The sequence below is a fragment of the Erigeron canadensis genome, chromosome 8, assembly GCF_010389155.1.
Source record: "Erigeron canadensis isolate Cc75 chromosome 8, C_canadensis_v1, whole genome shotgun sequence".
NCBI classification, from domain to species: Eukaryota; Viridiplantae; Streptophyta; class Magnoliopsida; order Asterales; family Asteraceae; genus Erigeron; species Erigeron canadensis.
In genome coordinates this window covers 20953839-20974187 of record NC_057768.1, presented here as the reverse complement: position 1 = coordinate 20974187, position 20349 = coordinate 20953839, and the positions used below count along the sequence as shown (strand labels likewise).

The following is a 20349-nucleotide window of genomic DNA, read 5'->3' as shown; positions in this document are numbered from 1 at the left end:
CCATCTTTAAAGGACAATACCAATGGAAAATAGACTCTCACACAATTTCGTGGATAGCTTACTCATCAAAAATGGATTTATGGTTTGAAAGTTATGACTTTTCAAAATAACTGAGTAGTTCGTACTCTGGACTCGTGATGCGACATGACTATCATGGTCACGACATGACCTCTAACCAAAACCCAGCTTTTGTCACTTCTGTAATTCAGATGCGACATGACCTTCTTTGTCACGACATGACCACCTGCGGGTTTGTTCAATTTTGCATGTTTTTCACTTCCAAACGAATCCAAACACACCCAAGGTTAATCCTACGACTTATACACTTAAAATTGACCTTGTTTAAGGTTCAATTGATGACTTGATGCCACCAATTGATCCGAAATTCAACTACATCAAATCTATGATCGCTTAATCATCAAAAAATGTTATTAATTGATTAAAACATCATGAATCTTCAATCCCAACCCTTATGGCCAGAATGAATGGATGAAAATCATCAAAAAGACTTACCATATGATCAAAGAATGATGTATTACATGTAGGAAAGATTATAGGATCGAAATCTATTGAAAAACACTACCGCATCGTCACGAAACCACAAGAATTGAGAGAAGAGTGATTAGGGTTTTGAGGGGGAGTCTTATGAAGATTAAAATCTGATTATCAGGAACATTAGGTCACGTAATAGGCCTAAAGTTGTTGTACACACTTTCCAAAGCATGACAATCAGGTCCTTCAACTTTAAAACTTCACATCTAAGGCTTTTCTTTCTATCGGGAATACTTTATGACTTACCAAGCACTTGACTTTCATAATTTACTTTAATTACTTTCATTTAACTTGCATTAATCATATCATATTAAACACATAAGCATTTAACCACATAATCCCATATAGGGCACATAAACTTAATAATCTAACGCTAACTAACAGAAGTCAACAAGTCAAACACAAAAAGTTTGGGATGTTACAGACTAGTTAGTGATCACATGTGCATGAACGATACTATGAGCACATGTATGCTAGAATTTTGTAAACAATGTTTGATAAAATTAGTTAGTGATCACATGTGCGTGGACAAACCATATTGGTGATTACATGTACATGAACATTTATATTGGTGATCACATGTGCATGAACGATGCTATGAGTACCTGTATGCTAGAATTTTGTAAACAATGTTTGATAAAATTAGTTGGTGATCACATGTTCGTGAACAAACCATATTGGTGATTACATGTACATGAACAATTATATTGGTGATCACATGTGCATTTTGATGGAAAAAGGTTCCTAATGGTTGTTGATCACATGTGCGTAAATAGTCATATAGATGATCACATGTGTATGAACAACCAAATATAAAAGTAAAATATTACCCTTCTAAATATTGATGGAAAAAAGTTCCTAAAGGTTCCTGCTTTTTTAAGGGTTCTCAAAAAATAACCTTTCCCTCTATATATATATATTTATATATATATACACTAGGTATTTTACCCCGCGCGATGCGCGGTTATCTAATGTTTTTGCTTTCAATACGCAATTATGCAATCAAAGAAGAAGATTACGAAAAGGCTAAACAACAAATTGGTGGAAAAATGTTTGTGATTTATATTTCATGCTGTCTTTTCATTAGATATTGAGTCTAACAGAACTAAAAAAAACTAAAATATATTTGTGTGACCTTTTTCTTAATCTTGATCACATTTATGTTTTTAATTTAGTATAGGATATTACTTATGAAATTAGAAGATTTGGTACATTTCTTCAAGATGCTATCACACGGTTTATCAAATTAAAGGATTAAAAGATTTGGTGCATATTTTCAAGATGTAAAAAATATATATATATATTATAATGTCTTTTACATATTTTTTATAATTTATTTATTTTTATTTTATATAAATATAAGATAAAGTATTGTAAAAAAGTATGGAAATATCACATAGGACTTTATCCTATGTGGCAATATTATAAGTTAGTTTTGAGTTGAAAAGTCTTTAAAATCGTTTGGTTAACTACTGTTGTGTGTGTGTGTGTGTGTATATATATATATGTCTTTTACCCATACAATGTGCGGCTATTTTAAAAAGTTGTTTAGCTATATGGATATTTATAATATTGTAATTTTTAACAACTATAAATTATTTAACCATGTACATATAAATCTATATTATCGTTAAATAGAAATCTTTATATTTATTGAAATAGATAAATCTAAAATTTATCTCTTAATATTTATGAAAATCTTTGCATTTTCAAAAAAAATATGAGGATAACCGGTCTTAGTAAGAATCTGTTGCAAAAGCATGTGAGGGAGGAATGTCTGCATTAAGATTTAAAACTTGTCGTCAAACATTATCAAATATTCATATTAAATACTCTATCATATATTATACTTCATGTAATACCAATTAACATAAAATTAAGTTAAAATGTAAATGTAATGTAAAATCATAACGATATGTTATTTTTTGCAAAGTGATAGGTGATTTATTAGAATTTCATCACACTCATTCAAATGAAATAGTTTCATGAAACTTACTTCATCGAATAATAAAATTCATAAAAAGCGAAAAGCTTTAAATATAGTTAGAAACCAAATTCAACTTACAATTAGATTACAAAGAACAAACTAATGCTTTAAAAACGTAAATCACTACATTAAAATTACAATTAGATTACAAAGAACAAACTAATGCTTCAAAAACGTAAAGCACTACCAAGAAAATGATAAAAGAAAAAAAAAACTAAATCACAATATGATACATACTATTGGTTATTGGTTATAGTGGATAAAAGAATACGATAAAAATATTTTGAAAACTAAATATTTTCTAATTTTATATATAGATTTTCAATTCTTACGGTTTCTATCATAATGTAGGATTTGATCTTTCACTTTTGCTTTGTTAAAATTTTGTGTATATAAAGATTTTATTTTTATTTAAATAAATATATTTAGATAGTATAACCTACTGGATTTACATATTGTCAAAAAAATATAAAGATGCCACATAGGATAAAGACCTATGTGGCAATTTTTAAAAATAGCTTTAAATTGAAAAACTATTTAAAATGCTAGGATTCTTACTATTTAAAATTTTGTGTATATATATATATATATATATATATATGATATTTAACTACTTCAATTTTGGTGTATCAACCTGGGTTAAACGCGCGCTATCTAAAAAAGAAAACGTATACATGAGCCATGTATGGACATGTAATTTACGTTAAGAATTTTTTTTTTTTTTATGGTTACTGTTATTCACAATAACATTACACACCAAGTAGTGGTAAGGCAAACTATACATACAAGGTTACATCAAGTCAAAATTACACCAACAGTTCCATGTAATCGAACCCTCGTTACCTCTAGTTCTATACCATAAGAAACCAAGAGTCCTAATCTTGTGAAAAATCATATCCGTATTTCATCATTAGTGACAAAGACTTCAACAATAGACAAGTGTTTACTTTGTGCAAATGGGTGTCGAGGAAGTGCAATTTGTTTATATGGAGAGTCGGAATGAACAGGATTTCAACTCTTATGGCTTTGAAATCAAGAAACTATCAGTTTGGTTTAGGAACATGTGGAATGTGTGAGCAGGATGAGAAATCGACCGAACATTTGATGTATGAATGCGAAGTGGCATCGAGAGTTTGGCAGAGGGTAGGATTGTGGTGTAAAGTTCCACCCAGTGGTGGAGGAAGTGTACAACCAGGGGGAACAGGCCCACTCTCAAAAACCAAGCCGAATTAAATATTATTTTTTTTAATTTAGCCCATACAAATATTAGATAAACCCATTCTTAATTCTTGACACACATTCATTAATCATGTCGATTTCACAATTAATTATACATTTATCAATCCTTAATATTTCATTAGTCAATTTCACAATTCAATCATCCGATTCCCACATGTAAGAGACAATTTTCAATTCACATGCCAAGAGCCTAAGACATAATTTCTTAATCCCCTTCTTCACTACAACATTAAAGATAAGGGTTAGTTTATAAAACCTAACTTTTTTATTTTTTCCTAATTTGTTATAAAGTTCATTATTAGGAGTTAGGGATTAACTAGTAATGTAATAATGTAATATGTTGCTTGTGAGTTATTGTTTAATTATATATTAGTCATATACTTGTTTTTTATTTATTTGTTAGGAATCATAAAAAGTATCTCAAAAGAAAAGAACCATCGTCAAGTGACGGTAGTGGTGTAAAATCTTCATTTAATAATATGGCTAGTAACATAGAAAAACCACCAAAAATTTCTACACCTACAATGCCTAAATTAGTTGATTTGTATAATCTTCCATGGGATCCCATTGCTAGCATACATATTTTGGATTATCATCCTAATCAAAGATATGAAAAAAGAAGAAAATATTGGGTTAGTGGACCATGTCAACCACGTGGTCATACATTTCCAATGACAATTATAGGGAATAAGAAAAGACGCTTTTGTGGAGTGGTTTGGGAAGTATGGTAATTGGTTAGAATATAGTGTTCATGGCCAAGTAAAAATTTTTTTTTTTGCCCCCTCTCACTTAAATCTCTGGATCCACCACTGGTTCCACCGTTGTTTTTTTTTTCTCTGTATGTGATCTCTTCTATATCCACAAAACAGCTAGGCATGGAAAAGAGGCTAGACGGGTGCTATAGGGAATCGTTTTTATTACTTGTTGGTGCATTTAGAAAACTGATAATGAGGTGCAGTTTACCAATTTACGTTAACAGTTAACAGTTAAAAAAATGTTAAATACTTAAAATAAACATTATCATAGTTGTTTACATACTACACATTTTCTTCATATAATCAAAATTCATTAATAATAACATGTTAGACACAGTTTTTGTTCCGTTAATTAAGGCACACTGTCAAATTTAAGTACACCATTTCGTAAAGTTGTATTCACCCCATCTACAACTATTTGTGTACATTATACTTTGGTATTCTGTTACAGACTTTATAGGTTATTTTAGTAGATTGGATTAAGGAAAATGATAAATCCTCCTAAAAATCCTCCTAATATATCCACTTGTTAACACATGGAATCCACTAATTATCTTTCATAATCTCACCCCCTGACTTTCCACATGTCACAATCCTATTAATTAAGAAGATTTTTAGGCTAATACTTTAGGAGGATTGATCATTACCCTTTGATTAAACCTCTTGGAAAAGGTTTGTCAAGAAATTCTAATCTCTCCATATTGTTCTGACACCACCACCAAACACACTTATTCGTCTTCTTTTTCTCTCTCTAGCCCTACACAACAAATCCTATTCCACAATGAACAGATTGAATAAATAATCATCTTTGCATCACTGCTACAAAATCAATCTTATATTATTAGAAATTCACGGTTTTATCTCACAACTACCATCCCCTTCGGAGACCAACAACGACCACCATTTCGCAACCCACTAGTTCCAAAAATGGTTGAAAAAATGGGAAAAGGAAAAGGATCCCAAAAAAAGGAGTATTATTTTCGTACAAGATCGAAGGGGTAGGGGCAGGGAAATAATCAAATAGGGACTGCGAGATCTCTATTTTTATTCGGTGGATCTATTTCCGACGACATTTATTTGTGTCATAGTGTTTGCAAAAGGTGAAGAGGAGCCTGGATAACCACAAATCCAATGTGCTCTTATTGTTTTCACATATGGGCTTTAGACATTTTGGTTTGTGGTCCATATAGATTTTAGAGTTTTTTTGAGTTTGTTTATTGATCGATGTAAAATTCTATAAATTAGTTTTGTTATGTTGGTTTAATTTATATTTTACTAGGTATTGCGATGTTAAATGTACAAGATATAATATTTGTGCATATGTGGATATATGCATCATCCCGGTTTGTTACATAAATATATAATGAACATTTGATGGGATTAGTTGATGTACCTATACAAAATAGGTAATGTACATATGTGTTTTATGATCAAATTTTTTATCTAAGCTTATGAGCATATGTATGTAAGTATATTATGAATGAATATTATATGAGATTGGTTAGTGATTAGTTAGTGTTCATGGCATGAACGATGCTATGAGCACATGTATGCTAAAATTTTGTAAACAATGTTTAATAAAATTAGTTGGTGATCACATATGCGTGGACAAACCATATTAGTGATTACATGTACATGAACATTTACATTGGTGATCACATGTGCATGAACGATGCTATGAGTACATGTATGCTAGAATTTTGTAAACAATGTTTGATAAAGTTAGTTGGTAATCCCATGTGCGTGAACAAACCATATTGGTGATTACATGTACATGAACAATTATATTGGTGATCACATGTGCATTTTGATGGAAAAAGGTTCCTAATGGTTGTTGATCACATGTGCGTAAATAGTCATATAGATGATCACATGTGCATGAACAACCAAATATAAAAGTAAAATATTACCCTTCTAAATATTGATGGAAAAAAGTTCCTAAAGATTCCTGCTTTTTTAAGGGTTCTCAAAATAACCTTTAAAATCACGGGGGGATGGGAATATAAGGCTGTCGGGTATCTAAGCTTAGATGTGGAACACTCACATATTGTTTTTTTAATCCATAAAAATCATGGGGGCTCATGCATTTATTTATTAAACAAGAAATAATAAAATATTAGTATGTGAGGGGTTCCACACCTAAGCTTAGGTGCCGGACAACCTTATATTCCCTTCCCCCCCACCCCCCCCCCCCCCCCCCACACACACACACATATATATATATATGTGATATTTAACTACTTCAAATTTGGTGTATCAACCTGGGTTATGTATGGACATGTAATTTACGTTACGATTTTTTTTTTTTTTTTTTTTGAAGGTTACAATAACATTACACACCAAATGGTGGTAAAGCAAACTATACACACAAAGTTACATCAAGTCAAAATTACACCAACAGTTCCATGTAATCGAACCCTCGTTACCTCTAGTTATATACCATAAGAAACCAAGAGTTCTAATCTTGTGAAAAATCATATCCGTATTTCATCATTAGTAACAAAGACTTCAGCTATAGACAAGTGTTTACTTTGTGCAAATGGGTGTCGAGGAAGTGCAATTTGTTTATATGGAGAGTCGGGATGAACAGGATTTCAACTCTTATGGCTTTGAAATCAAGAAACTATCAGTTTGGTTTAGGAACATGTGGAATGTGTGAGCAGGATGAGAAATCGATCGAACATTTGATGTATGAATGCGAAGTGGCATCGAGAGTTTGGCAGAGGGTAGGATTGTGGTGTAAAGTTCCACCCAGTGGTGGAGGAAGTGTACAACCAGGGGGCACAGGCCCACTCTCAAAAACCAAGCCGAATTAAATATTATTTTTTTTAATTTAGCCCATACAAATATTAGATAAACCCATTCTTAATTCTTGACACACATTCATTAATCATGTCGATTTCACAATTAAGTATACATTTATCAATCCTTAATATTTCATTAGTCAATTTCACAATTCAATCATCCGATTCCCACATGTAAGAGACAATTTTCAATTCACATGCCAAGAGCCTAAGACATAATTTCTTAATCCTCTTCTTCACTACAACATTAAAGATAAGGGTTAGTTTATAAAACCTAACTTTTTTATTTTTTTCTAATTTGTTATAAAGTTCATTATTAGGAGTTAGGGATTAACTAGTAATGTAATAATGTAATATGTTGCTTGTGAGTTATTGTTTAATTATATATTAGTCACATACTTGTTTTTTATTTATTTGTTAGGAATCATAAAAAGTATCTCAAAAGAAAAGAACCATCGTCAAGTGACGGTAGTGGTGTAAAATCTTCATTTAATAATATGGCTAGTAACATAGAAAAACCAAAAATTTCTACACCTACAATGCCTAAATTAGTTGATTTGTATAATCTTCCATGGGATCCCATTGCTAGCATACATATTTTGGATTATCATCCTAATCAAAGATATGAAAAAAGAAGAAAATATTGGGTTAGTGGACCATGTCAACCATGTGGTCATACATTTCCAATGAGAATTATAGAGAATAAGAAAAGACGTTTTTGTGTGGAGTGGTTTGGGAAGTATGGTAATTGGTTAGACTATAATGATCATGGCCAAGTAAAATTTTTTTTTGCCCCCTCTCACTTAAATCTTTGGATCCGCTACTGGTTCCACCGTTGTTTTTTTTTATTTGTATGTGATCTCTTCTATATCCACAAAACAGCTAGGCATGGAAAAGAGGCTAGACGGGTGCTAAAGGGAATCGTTTTTATTACTTGTTGGTGCATTTAGAAAACTGGTAATGAGGTGCAGTTAACCAATTTACATTAACAGATAAAAAAATAATAAATACTTAAATAATATTATCATAATTGTTTACATACTATACATTTTCTTCATGTAATCAAAATTCATTAATCATATAACATGTTAGACACAGTTTTTATTCCGTTAGTTAAGGCACACTGTCAAATTTAAGTACACCATTTCAAAACTTATTTTAGATCATTCACAAATACACAATGTCATAATATAATCAATTTTTTCTATATGTTACATATTTTTGACAACTTACAAAATTTTTTCAATAAAATTGGAACCAACCAACGATATTTCAATCCGATTTATTGGATCTAATGTTTCGTGGACTTGACATGAAATTTGTAATCTTGTGAATCAAAAGATTCAAAATCCAAAAAGGAAAACATACACCCTTAAGGCCTTAATTAGTAAAAGATGCCTATATTTTGTAATTAAAAGTAAGTGGTTACATTACTACATTAGTACATTAGACCGAATCTTTAGCCAACTGTTACCCAATAAATTAGTATTCACCCCAAATTATAACATAGTGTTTGTTATGGCCATAAAGTGAGTGTAACGCACACCATATATACATCTATATATACACATTTCGTTCTTAGTTTCTTACTAAAATTCTCAACATCAATTCATATATTTTGTAAAAGATATACACATATATACATCGATCTATATACACATTTCATTCTTTTTAAAAATCTCAACAACGATTCATAACCGATGTCGACAAATCCTCCAGTTGGTACTAACAGCCCGACCATTATCAACATCCCGACGACAACGACGACGAGACAGGCTCGTCGTCGGTCAATACGTTTTCCAAATTTCCATGGCGCAAAACCATTACCTCTAGCAGTCTCACTCGTGATAGGACTAGTCGTGTGTTTTGCCATCCCTAGACCATCAGAGGTCTCAAAGCAAGCATGGCGCCTATTCGCTATCTTTTTGACAACAATTACCGGTCTAATCCTCGGCCCATTACCCGTTGGTTCATGGGCCTTTGTATGTTTAACAATTTCCGTTGTGACAAAAACACTGCCCGTTAAATCGGCTTTTGCTGCCTTTACAAATGAAGTGATATGGTTGATTGTGGTATCATTTTTCTTTAGTAGAGGGTTCGTGAAAACCGGGCTAGGTGATAGATTGGCAATGTATTTTGTGAAATGGTTAGGGAAGAGTACTTTGGGCTTGGCTTATGGATTGGCTATCTGTGAAGCTGTGATTTCGCCAGCAATGCCAAGTACTACAGCCAGGGCTGGTGGGATCTTTTTGCCCATTATTAATTCGTTGGCGATTGCCGGTGAAAGTAGGCCTAAAGATGGGTCAGCCCGGAGACTTGGTGCATTTCTTATTCAGTCTCAGTTACAGGTATATACAGTATATACTCTTGGGTCAGTTTTTATAAACATGCATATATATATAATGGTAGGTAAAAATATAAAGAACTAATAATTCTGTAGAATGTATAGATACATTGTTGTTGATCATTATATACCTATACCATTACCGCTAATATTGCGTCAACGCACTGATCACATCATCAACTTGTAAACCATTGAGTGTATGAACGTACATCCATTATATATAATTTTCGTAACACTTTAAAAATAAATTAGATATATTAATTTATATGGGTTTTAATCATTTGAAAACTAAAATTTTCGTGAAAATTAGAAAACTGCCAAAACACACTGTGATATGAACTTAACACAACAATTTTCCGATTTACAACGTTATCAAAAATACACTGTGATTTAAAACTTAACACAAGTTACACAATAAAAACAAATTGTGTTTTATAAAAACACATTGTATTAAATTCACATCACAATGTATTTTGGCCAGTTTTCTAATTTTAAAAAAAAAATTAGTATTCAAATAAATATTTCACTGATTTATATAAAGAGGTTTGTTATTCTATACTTTTTATTACAGAAGCACTCTTTTTATCCCTGTCTACGTGTACTTGTTAGTGAGTTTGGAGCGTTGAATTACTATAGAGGGTCATGCACGCCTTAAGTATTACCACTTCTTTTTTCTTTTACTTAAAAACAAAAAAAAAACTTATTAAATCAAGTTATTAAAAATAAAAAGATTCTTGTTTTATTTAGCATTTGATATTGAGATGTGATACTTTATATAGAATAAATTTGTGTGTTTGTGTTTCCTCTTATCCACAACCATTGAGAGAGTGACTTCCACAAATTAAAAATAAGCAATTTGGATACAAACATCCAAAGAGTCAAAGACACTTGCGGGACAAATTATTGAACATAATTGACAAACACTTTGTCAAGATAAGAATTACAAAAAGCCATAAGATAAAAGATAAGTTGACAAACAATGCCAACATGTTTTTTTTCTTTTAAATGTATTGTTTCATTTTAGTTTTTAATAACTTCGTTATTATTTTTTATAAATATGTTACTAATTTTTTTCGGTCCGTATAACTTAAATTACTGTTATTTATGTTGGTATGTAACAATATATATGAAATTAAAGTTAATATGAATGCAAATAAAAATAAATGGTATGTTATGTTAGTATATGGTTATTGGTAACACTAGTCTGTATGATAGATTTGATATAAAGATTATGCATATGCATATTTACAGGTGGTTTAGTTTCATTAGTATATGAATTGTTTCCTTTAGTTCAATATACTTGTTTTCATTGAATTTATAACAATTTTCCATGGTCTAAAACAATTAATCAGAATAAGTTTTATATTTTATTCAATGTATATATTTGACTAATATACAAATACTTTTACAAATAAAAACTAAAACAAATAAAATAACCATGTAACATCACTGAAAAAACTTGCAACGACGTGTAGGCATTTCTAATTTTTTCTTAAACAAAACAGGGTATCCATTAAACACCTGCGCATGACGTGACATCAGTGTCAATGTTGCCATCACAAAACAAACAATTAGGAATGTTTCTTTTCATAGAAATCCACTAATTATGAATTATTGATCGGATGCATGACTCACTAATTATTCATGATGTATCTAACTAAAATATATGGTACATGATTTTTTTGGTACAACTGTTTATATTCAATCTTGTAATTTTACTTTTCCAACCAGGAATTTTATGATACATGTTAATATGTCTATCAAATTAACCACATTTATCAATTATTTTTTAATTCACTAATACCTTTTCAGGAAAGCAAAATAAAGTGTATGAGAGTCTGAAATCGTTATTATGTCTTTACTAAGATGTATGTCAAAACGATTTCATTTGGATTTTAATTTAAGATTCCAACCGATTTATGCAATTGACTATCGAGCACCTAGTTGACTATTAAGCCCAAGACAAGTTTAAAATAGAGATAGATTATATTAAGCCCATATATTTTCTTTGTGGGAGTACATAGTGTGGCCCAAAGTCCCAAACCATAGTATATGACTATTTTCTATTGTGCCTGTTTGGTCATTTGGTCAGTGGAGTAGATGGTTTTTAAAACATTTTTATAAATTTGTTTAAATCCAAAAATTAAAACATTTTTATTTTCTTTCCCATTGAAAACAAGACAAATAGAAAACATGACCAAATCATAATATTTTAAATAAGTTTTCCAAGAAAATCAAAAACCGTTGTTTTCCATTTTTCAATAAAAAATTAGAAAACATTTTTTTTATTGTTTTCCACTTTTAATTTTATATATTTTAAATTTTAGAAAACTCAAATTATACTAACTCCCCATCACCCTTGCCCCGCCCCCGCCCCCGTCACCCCTCATCCCCACTTAACCAAGTATATTAGAATATGTTTTCTAATATGAAAAACGGAAATAACATTTTCTAGTTTTGAACACGTTTTTAAAATTTTTGTTAATTTTTTAGAAATTAAAAACTCCCATTTTCCATAAAATTAGAGATGGAAAACTAGATTACATTTTCCATAACTAAACGCGTCCTAAGCTTTTCAACTATTACGCCAACTCGCCAATAGCCCAAATGGTTTTTATAGTAGTAGAGACTACAGACTTATCTACACTTGTGTAAGTAAATTTGCTCAAATGCTTTGTAGTTTGTATAGTAGTAGAGACCTTGTAATAATTTATGAAATGTTCTAAAACTTGTTATCTGACAGTCATCTAGCAGCTCTAGCGCTCTATTTTTGACGGGCGCGGCTCAGAACATGTTGTGTATCAAATTAGCAGACAGTTTAGGGGTGCATATCAAAAGTCCATGGATCACTTGGTTTAAAGGTTCCTGCGTACCAGCACTCATTACTCTCATGTTAACCCCATTAATCATTTACAAGATCTTCCCTCCTGAAACCAAGCACACTCCAGATGCTCCAATCTTGGCTACAAATAGGCTTGAGGAGATGGGTCGGGTCAAAAGGGATGAATGGATTATGATGGGAACCATGCTTATCACCGTTGCATTATGGGTTGCTGGGTAAGTAGAATTTTAACTCATTTGTTGTACTTGGAATATCAAAGTTATTAAAACCTCTTGGTTTGATTTTTATAAAATTTTATGACAAGTTGATTTGTGTATGCAGAGAGAGTCTCGATATTTCAAGTGTCATTGCAGCAATGCTCGGGTTATCAATCTTGTTGATACTTGGAGTACTAACTTGGGACGATTGCTTAAGTGAAAAGTCAGCATGGGATACCTTGGTTTGGTTTGCGGTGCTAATAGGAATGGCATCACAACTCACAGAATTAGGCGTAGTACCATGGTTGTCTAGATGTGTAGCTGATTTTCTCAAATCTTTTTCAGTAGGATGGCAAGTCGAGCTTCTTATTCTGCAAGCCGCTTATTTCTTCATTCATTATTTATTCGCTGGCCAAACAGCTCATGTTGGTGCTTTATATTCTGCATTCCTTTCTATGCACTTAACGGCTAAGGTCCCCGGAACTCTTTCTGCCCTGGCTTTGGCATACAACACAAATCTTAATGGTGCACTGACACATTACAGTAGTGGTCAATCTGCTGTTTATTATGGAGGTAAGTTCATCTGTTATTATTTTCCTTCTAATGTATAATAAAGGTGCTAAATGAACTGGTTTATTTTAGTGTTAGTCAAAAAGTTCTAGGCCATTTTAGGTTTTACTAGTAAATGCTTTGATGCCCATTTTCTAAAGCATTTTCTGAAAGAACCAAGGTGCAAAATATGAATAAAACTGTGGAAGAATTTTTTATTAATCATTTTTTAAAACCTTTTGAGATAATTCCTCGCATTTGAACCATTTTTTAGCTAGCACTCAGTTTGGTCACATAGACATATTGAAAAGCATGTCACATCAATGTCACAAAATAGAATAGTTTTTACTTTGTGGTGAAATGAACTACTAGTATTTCATAATTAAAAATATATATATAAAAAAAAAAACTATTACAAATCGGAGAGGTCTTTCTACGGTGAGGCTGCAACAACCATCACATTAACAATGGTGTGAGGATCACATTTGAACCTCAGTGTGATATGCATTTGACAGCGTGAAATTTCCCTCATTTTTGACCCATTAGAGATAAAACAGAACTCAGATATGCGCATTGATAAATTCCACTTATGCAAATTACCAAATCTATCTATGATTATAAAATTTATAATATTATATGATCTTATTCAAATTGTTTTCTTGTGACATTGCAGCTGGTTATGTAAAACTTTCGGATGTTTTTAAGCTGGGGATTATCATGGCTATAATTAACATCACAATATGGGGGCTAACTGGAGCTCCATGGTGGAAAATTTGGGGACTCTATTAAGTGAGACTGTTAGAGTATAACTATTATAAATATTTGAGAAGTATATATCGGAGAATGCTTATAGTACTCGAATCTAATGTACAATACATGATAACCCATTTATTCCAATCTATTGAATAGTTCACGTTTACTCTTAGAATCATAGTTTGCACAGTTTTAAGGAGTTTTCCAACCAAGTGTAGTTAACACATTTGATCTTATAGGGCAAACAAACTAATTTTCAATTAGAACAATTGTAGTACGAATTACTTACTGTTATGTATTCAAATTCATTGTAGCATCTTTTTTATACTTTAATTTTCGATGTACTCTACTTCATCGTAACATTCTTTTTCTGCTTGTCTAATCCCTGCAGAAATAGTTTTTTTTTTTTTTGGCCGTTATGGCATTGTAGTCCTACTCTTTTGATGCAACTTTTACGCGGATATCTTGTCGTAGTTCTTAATATAATTCAACTGTTCAAAATAAAAATTGTTAGCTCTACTTTTTGGGAAACAATATTAAGTGAACAAATAAACTCTGATTCCATTGTCATTTGACACTACTAACCCTTTCCAAGGGCATTGAACACATGTCTACAACTCTACAAGTATCAACCCGTCACCTATTTTGAGCACACTTATGCTTCAACCTTTTTATTGTGAAAAAAAATAACAGCTTTATGTTTCTCCAAAAATCCAGAAATGTGATATCAAGTCTAATATTGATTTTTGTATGGTGGTTTGATTCCTAATGGAGGCTAATCATACTTTTGATCAATTGAAAAATGTTACAATTTGTTAAAGGGTCGTGTTCAATTAAATATTAAACCACCTTTATAAAAGTTTATTGATTTGGGTGTAGCTTTTTGAGGCATAATGGTTTGTGTTCCATTTCCACTGGCGTGGTACCAATATATTGGCTTTAATTTCTCTGTGTCTTATTTAAACGATAATACGAGAAGTGATAGTTATGGGTTCAAATTCTACCTCATATCTTCTTTACCCTTTTCATAATGAATGTGAAACCAGTCGATAATAAGTTGAATATCTATTCATATTACTTTTGCATCTTTATTCAGTATTATTATTAGTTCATTTTGAAAATGTTGAGAAAAAGTTCATTTGTTATTCGGAACTTTTTGACTAGTGCCCTAGATACACATAAGGGTGCAAATATATCAATTATTATCTAACCAAAAATCTTATTATCATTTAATTTTATTGGTACAAAACATAAAATATAATTGATGTCTTCTAGGGTACGAGCAAAAGAATTTCTTATTAGTAGTGTATACTAAAGAGCGTGACTATAGATATTGTCATGCCCTTTCATTATTTGCCACATGTCATCACCCACACTTGAGATGTTACTTTTATTGATTGTGACACGTGGCTAATTTTTAATCTTTAGATTTTGGGTATGTGTTTGTTTTTATGTTCGTGGTTTTTGAAACTTTTAGATCAAACATGTCTATGATAGTATAGTTGTGACGTCGCCTTTAAACGTGTTTTTTTTTTTTTTTTGCTTTGTTCTTTTGAAAAAAATCTATAGAAATATTTCCCTTACAACTTACTCGTATTATATTGCGATTAATTTTAATTTTAATGTCTTTTGTCTTCCATTTTGTTGAAAAAAATGAACATATATATTTGATATATCAACCTTTTGAGTAGATATTTATATTTGTGTGACTTTGATGTTGACTTTCAGTTATAATTGGTTGAGGTTAAACTATGATTTTACTTTTTTATTTATATGCTATGAAGATTATTTTCAACCTTTAGATCAAACATATATACAACAGTATGGTTATAACTTATAGTATTGACATTAAAAATGAAATGGATACCTGCATCAACGTACAAAGTGATCTATTCTAGTTGTTAGTATTGAGAGGATTTTATATTCACTGACTACAAGAGAAAGTTAATGGCTGTTTGTTTCAAAGATTTCAGTGAAATTTGATTTCATTGAGCGTTCAATTGTAATGTACGTTGGTTGTCTTTGATTTTTCTCAAGACAACCAACAAGATATTTATTCTAAAAGGTTTTTCAAATCCATATCTTTTGTACGACTTTTGCACATCATTTTCCCTCTATTTGTATGCTTCTTACTTTTTCTTTCACGTAAAAGGAGTTTGTTCTCTATATACCAGTGTTAACATATAAATATAAATCAATAAAAGAATACTTTTTCTTCGATTATAAGATTCTCCTTCCTTTTTCTTTAATCAAACACTCATGAAACACAAAAGCAATTGAAAGATAAAGGCAGTCTACTCTAGCTAGCCTACCCCCCACTCATGCATATCATTTCTTGCTTTAATGCTATGTTAGATTCTTCACACATCCAAAACAAAAGATCACTTTCCTTTTAATCACAAAAGTAGACTCAAAAGTAATTGTAATATCATAAAAATTAGTTTATAGTTGAAGGTTATTTTCTAACCTATGCAATTCTAATGAATTGGAGTAACTTGATGCATTCATCCATAGATTAGACCCGCTTAGACTTGAAAGAGGTCTTATATTGCAAATGAAAGACTTACAAAGAGATTTTTCGAAATGAATCAAACCACAATTATGTTTAAAGAACATGATTAATTTATAAAGGAGACAAAGTATATAAACGATAGTGATAGTGATATCCATTTATCAACAATTGTGGTATCTTTATTCACTCCCATGAGTTTTAAATTAAAATCCACTCATGAGTTTTAGTCAGAAAAAATTATTCAGACCCAAATTACTGACCATAGTAGAAGCATTGACTTGATTACTATCCAATATTACAGGATGTTTGGTCCATTCAAGTTGAAGTTTTTCTCTTTTTCAAGAGAACATAAACTCATGCAAAAATACTTCACTTAGCTTCTATTTAATTAATACATCCCTCATATGCCACCAATTTCATTATTATTTTCAATTTACATTTATTTGAAATTGTTTCCATTGGTGATATGAGATTAAATAACCAGGAACTAGAGTTAACTTTAGTTTTCCTTGGTTAAGTTCCATTGATCCTGACAATACCATTGCAATGTAGGAGCTTGATCATCCGAAAAGAAGTTGCAAGATTCATCTCCACTAAAGAAGTTATGTTCTTCAATCTTAACAAACTGAGGCTCGTAAGCATTTTGATCATCACCCGTTATGTCTTTTGATTCGTTTATCTGGTGACCGTCTGCAATGGCTGTCATGTTGTTGTCTTCGTTCAAAATAGCGCTGGAATCACTGTCTGATGACCCGTCTTTGAAATATGTGGTTGCAACCATGTTGTCATACATTTCCGGGTATTTTGATTTGTCTTGACTTTCTTCCTTCCTCACAGGATTGTTGCTTTCTTCGTCTTCACCGTATAGCTTGGATCTAAGCTCCTTAATCTACACTTATGAACAGCTTTTAGTGCTTATTTGAGTCAATACTGACAACGTCATATAAGCAGTTTTGATCAAATTATCTCTAACTATTGTTAAACATCAGTTTTACATAGGTCTCTCATAAATAAAAGTTTTAAAGGTAAAGATTTAAGGTCATTTAATGTATAAAGGACACACGACTCACAGATAAAAAATGTTATAGCTAAAACTTTAAAAGCTTGTTTATTTTTACTTTCAGATGACATGTAGTAGTCAAATGTGTGTCTAAACGATTTCCCTAACCAGGGCAGGGGATGGTTTTGATCTAAGACCTCTTGTAAAAAACAAAGGCCTGACCACCAAAGGCCTATTCTCATATATTCCTTTAAGGCTTTAAGGTGTTTTAGACTCCCTGCAAAGATAAACACTACAGTGCTATACTATGGGGAATGAGGCAGTAAGCCTCTTGAGTGGCCATCGCCCCCAAGTCTCCCTGCACACCGCACAGGTGGGCGCCAATAAAAACCACTTTCACGTCCGCATAATATCACCGGTTTTTACTCAAGTTTTCTTTCAATTATTTTTCTCTCCATCCTCCACTCTTATACAAATCTCTCAACACAACCAACATTTTTACAACTGTCATAATTCCAGAGAACCCTTTACTAATTAAATTGTTAATTCCTATCAAATGCAAACACAATTATCAGATAATAAAAGCGACATAGAGTGCACATATTGCTAGTGGGCAGATACGTACTTGTTCATTTAGAGATTCATTCTCGTGTTTGACAGTGTCATAGTCTTGTTTAAGTGAATCAAACTTCGCTTGTAGAAGTCCATAATCTCTTTCGAGTTGCTTCGTCTTCCAACGAGCACGCCGGTTCTGGAACCAAACAGCTACTTGTCGGGGTTGTAGACTCAGCTCTTGAGCAAGTTTCACTTTCCTGTCTGGTTCCAATTTGTTGTCCATCTCAAAGTTTTTCTCCAATGCTTTTACTTGCTCAACACTTAATCGTCGTTTTTTCTCAGAGATGATCTGGCCTCCCCCCACACACTCATCATCACCTTCGTCCATTAACATTGACTGATGAAACTCTCTTGTGTATCCCACAGGACTACTATTGCTTTCATCTAACACATAATAAAATCTAAATTACTTCTTACTTATTTCCTTCCTATATATATATAATTAAATAGTACTTGTGTAGTTGTATATACGGCAGAGAGACAGTAGCCACATAGACAGTGGCGGAGCTATGTGGTGGCCTTGCCATGACAACAAACTTTATGGGGCGTTTGGTTGCGGAAAACACCCCTTGTTTTCCAAGAAAACATGAAAAACAGAAAGCGCGTTCTAATCAAAATTTTCTAAGAATGTTTTCCAAGAAAACAAAAACAATGTTTTCTATTTTTCCATAGATAATTTTGAAAACATCTTTTTCTTGTTTTCCATTTTTCATTTCATTCTTCCCCTTCCCTCACATCTCTAACATGTTTTTTAGTTTTCTAATTAGAACGCGTTTTTAAAATTTTTATTTGTTTTTTAGGAAATAAAAACCCATTTCATTTTCTAGAAAAGTAGAGATGAAAAACTAGAAAACATTTTCTACAACCAAACGCGCCCTATACTTCTAATACGAGTATTATTTTTATGTTATTTAGTTGAAAGGAATTGGCAACCCGTGTAACTTAAAATTCTAGTTCAATTTTAAGTTTGTTGGTATCATGAAAACTATTTGGCCACTCTAGACTCGAAATCCTAACTCCGCAACCACACATAAAGGCGAAGGTTGACCACCAACAACAACAATGTCTATGAAACTATATATTAGCTTAGTCTACAATTAATCGACCCACCAACAAAACATAAATCTTTCTTTTGAGACATAAATTCCTGGCTACCCACAAACAGTGTAGACAAATTTAAATGTGTAAAGGTTTTTTATGATGTAAAATAAATATATTTTGACTCATATGACAAATGAAAAAGATTGTGTGTGTTTATCCCAGCTACTTCAAAATTCACATAAAAACACACACACACACACACATATATATATACATAATATATAAATCATGGATATAATTGCTTACCTATATGGCACATGAGATTCATGGAATCTGAGCTACCATGTCTTTTCATGACAGAACACTGAAGAGATAATATATGACAACAGTAAATGGGTAAGAAATATTCAAGAGTTATATATTACAGCCAAAACCACAAACAACACCAGAACCACAAGTTTGACTAAAAATGTTTTTTGTTTAGTTGTAAGACAAGAATTTCCATAGGTGACTAAGAATGGCAGTGACCATTTCTCTCTGTTTTTTCTTCTTCTCCACCATTTTTATTTTGTTACTAACTAACTACACTGGTAATAGTGATAAATCTTTATCTAATAAATGTTATTATTATAGATCAAAGTACAATATATATATAAGATTTTTTTTTAAACATTATAGTTGTCAAGATCAAGAAAGAAGGTTGTGTTTGTGTTGTGGTCCATTCCATCAACTGTTGTTGTTCTGCTTTAAAAAGGAAAACATGAGTGAGAGAGAGAGTGAAAGAAAGATGGTGGATTGATGGGTATGGACAAATGAGAAAATTTTGGTTTTTAGCTAGACCAGCTGGATTTCTTTACTTTCCCTTTTCTTTAAATAAACTCAAACAATTGCCCATTCGTCTAGTTACATTGTGACCAGGGTTAGGTCTACGTATCAAGTAAAATAAATCTTAAACGCAGCCCTAAAATAGGGCTGCATCCTGAACATAATGGGGTTGAGATTCTCTCAAGTTAGAGGTAATTTGAATAATAAGTTGGATGATCTCGATCATTGATTTAAAATCAATGGTCAAGATTCAAAATGATCACTGAATCTTGACCACTAATTTTTATCTAAAAGTTAATAACCTTCCAACTTTACCCCTCAAGATACTTCTTAA

The 20349-nt window shown here is 31.7% G+C and overlaps 2 protein-coding genes across 2 annotated transcripts; one reads left to right on the top strand and one right to left on the bottom strand.

Moving 5' to 3' along the window:
• The first annotated feature begins 8920 nt into the window (after window positions 1–8920).
• Window positions 8921–14188, top strand: LOC122580257 (dicarboxylate transporter 2.1, chloroplastic-like). Its single transcript, XM_043752537.1, has 4 exons — window positions 8921–9685; window positions 12425–12738; window positions 12845–13293; window positions 13943–14188. Exons 1-4 carry the CDS (start codon window positions 9038–9040, stop codon window positions 14056–14058), a joined length of 1527 nt encoding a protein of 508 aa, XP_043608472.1. The 5' UTR covers window positions 8921–9037; the 3' UTR covers window positions 14059–14188.
• Window positions 14189–16790: 2602 nt separating this feature from the next.
• LOC122579073 (homeobox-leucine zipper protein ATHB-16-like) lies at window positions 16791–20002 on the bottom strand. The gene is made up of 3 exons (XM_043751165.1): window positions 19497–20002; window positions 18160–18533; window positions 16791–17423 (listed from the first exon to the last, which is right to left on the bottom strand). Exons 1-3 carry the CDS (start codon window positions 19543–19545, stop codon window positions 17034–17036), a joined length of 813 nt encoding a protein of 270 aa, XP_043607100.1. The 5' UTR covers window positions 19546–20002; the 3' UTR covers window positions 16791–17033.
• Between the last annotated feature and the right edge of the window lie 347 nt (window positions 20003–20349).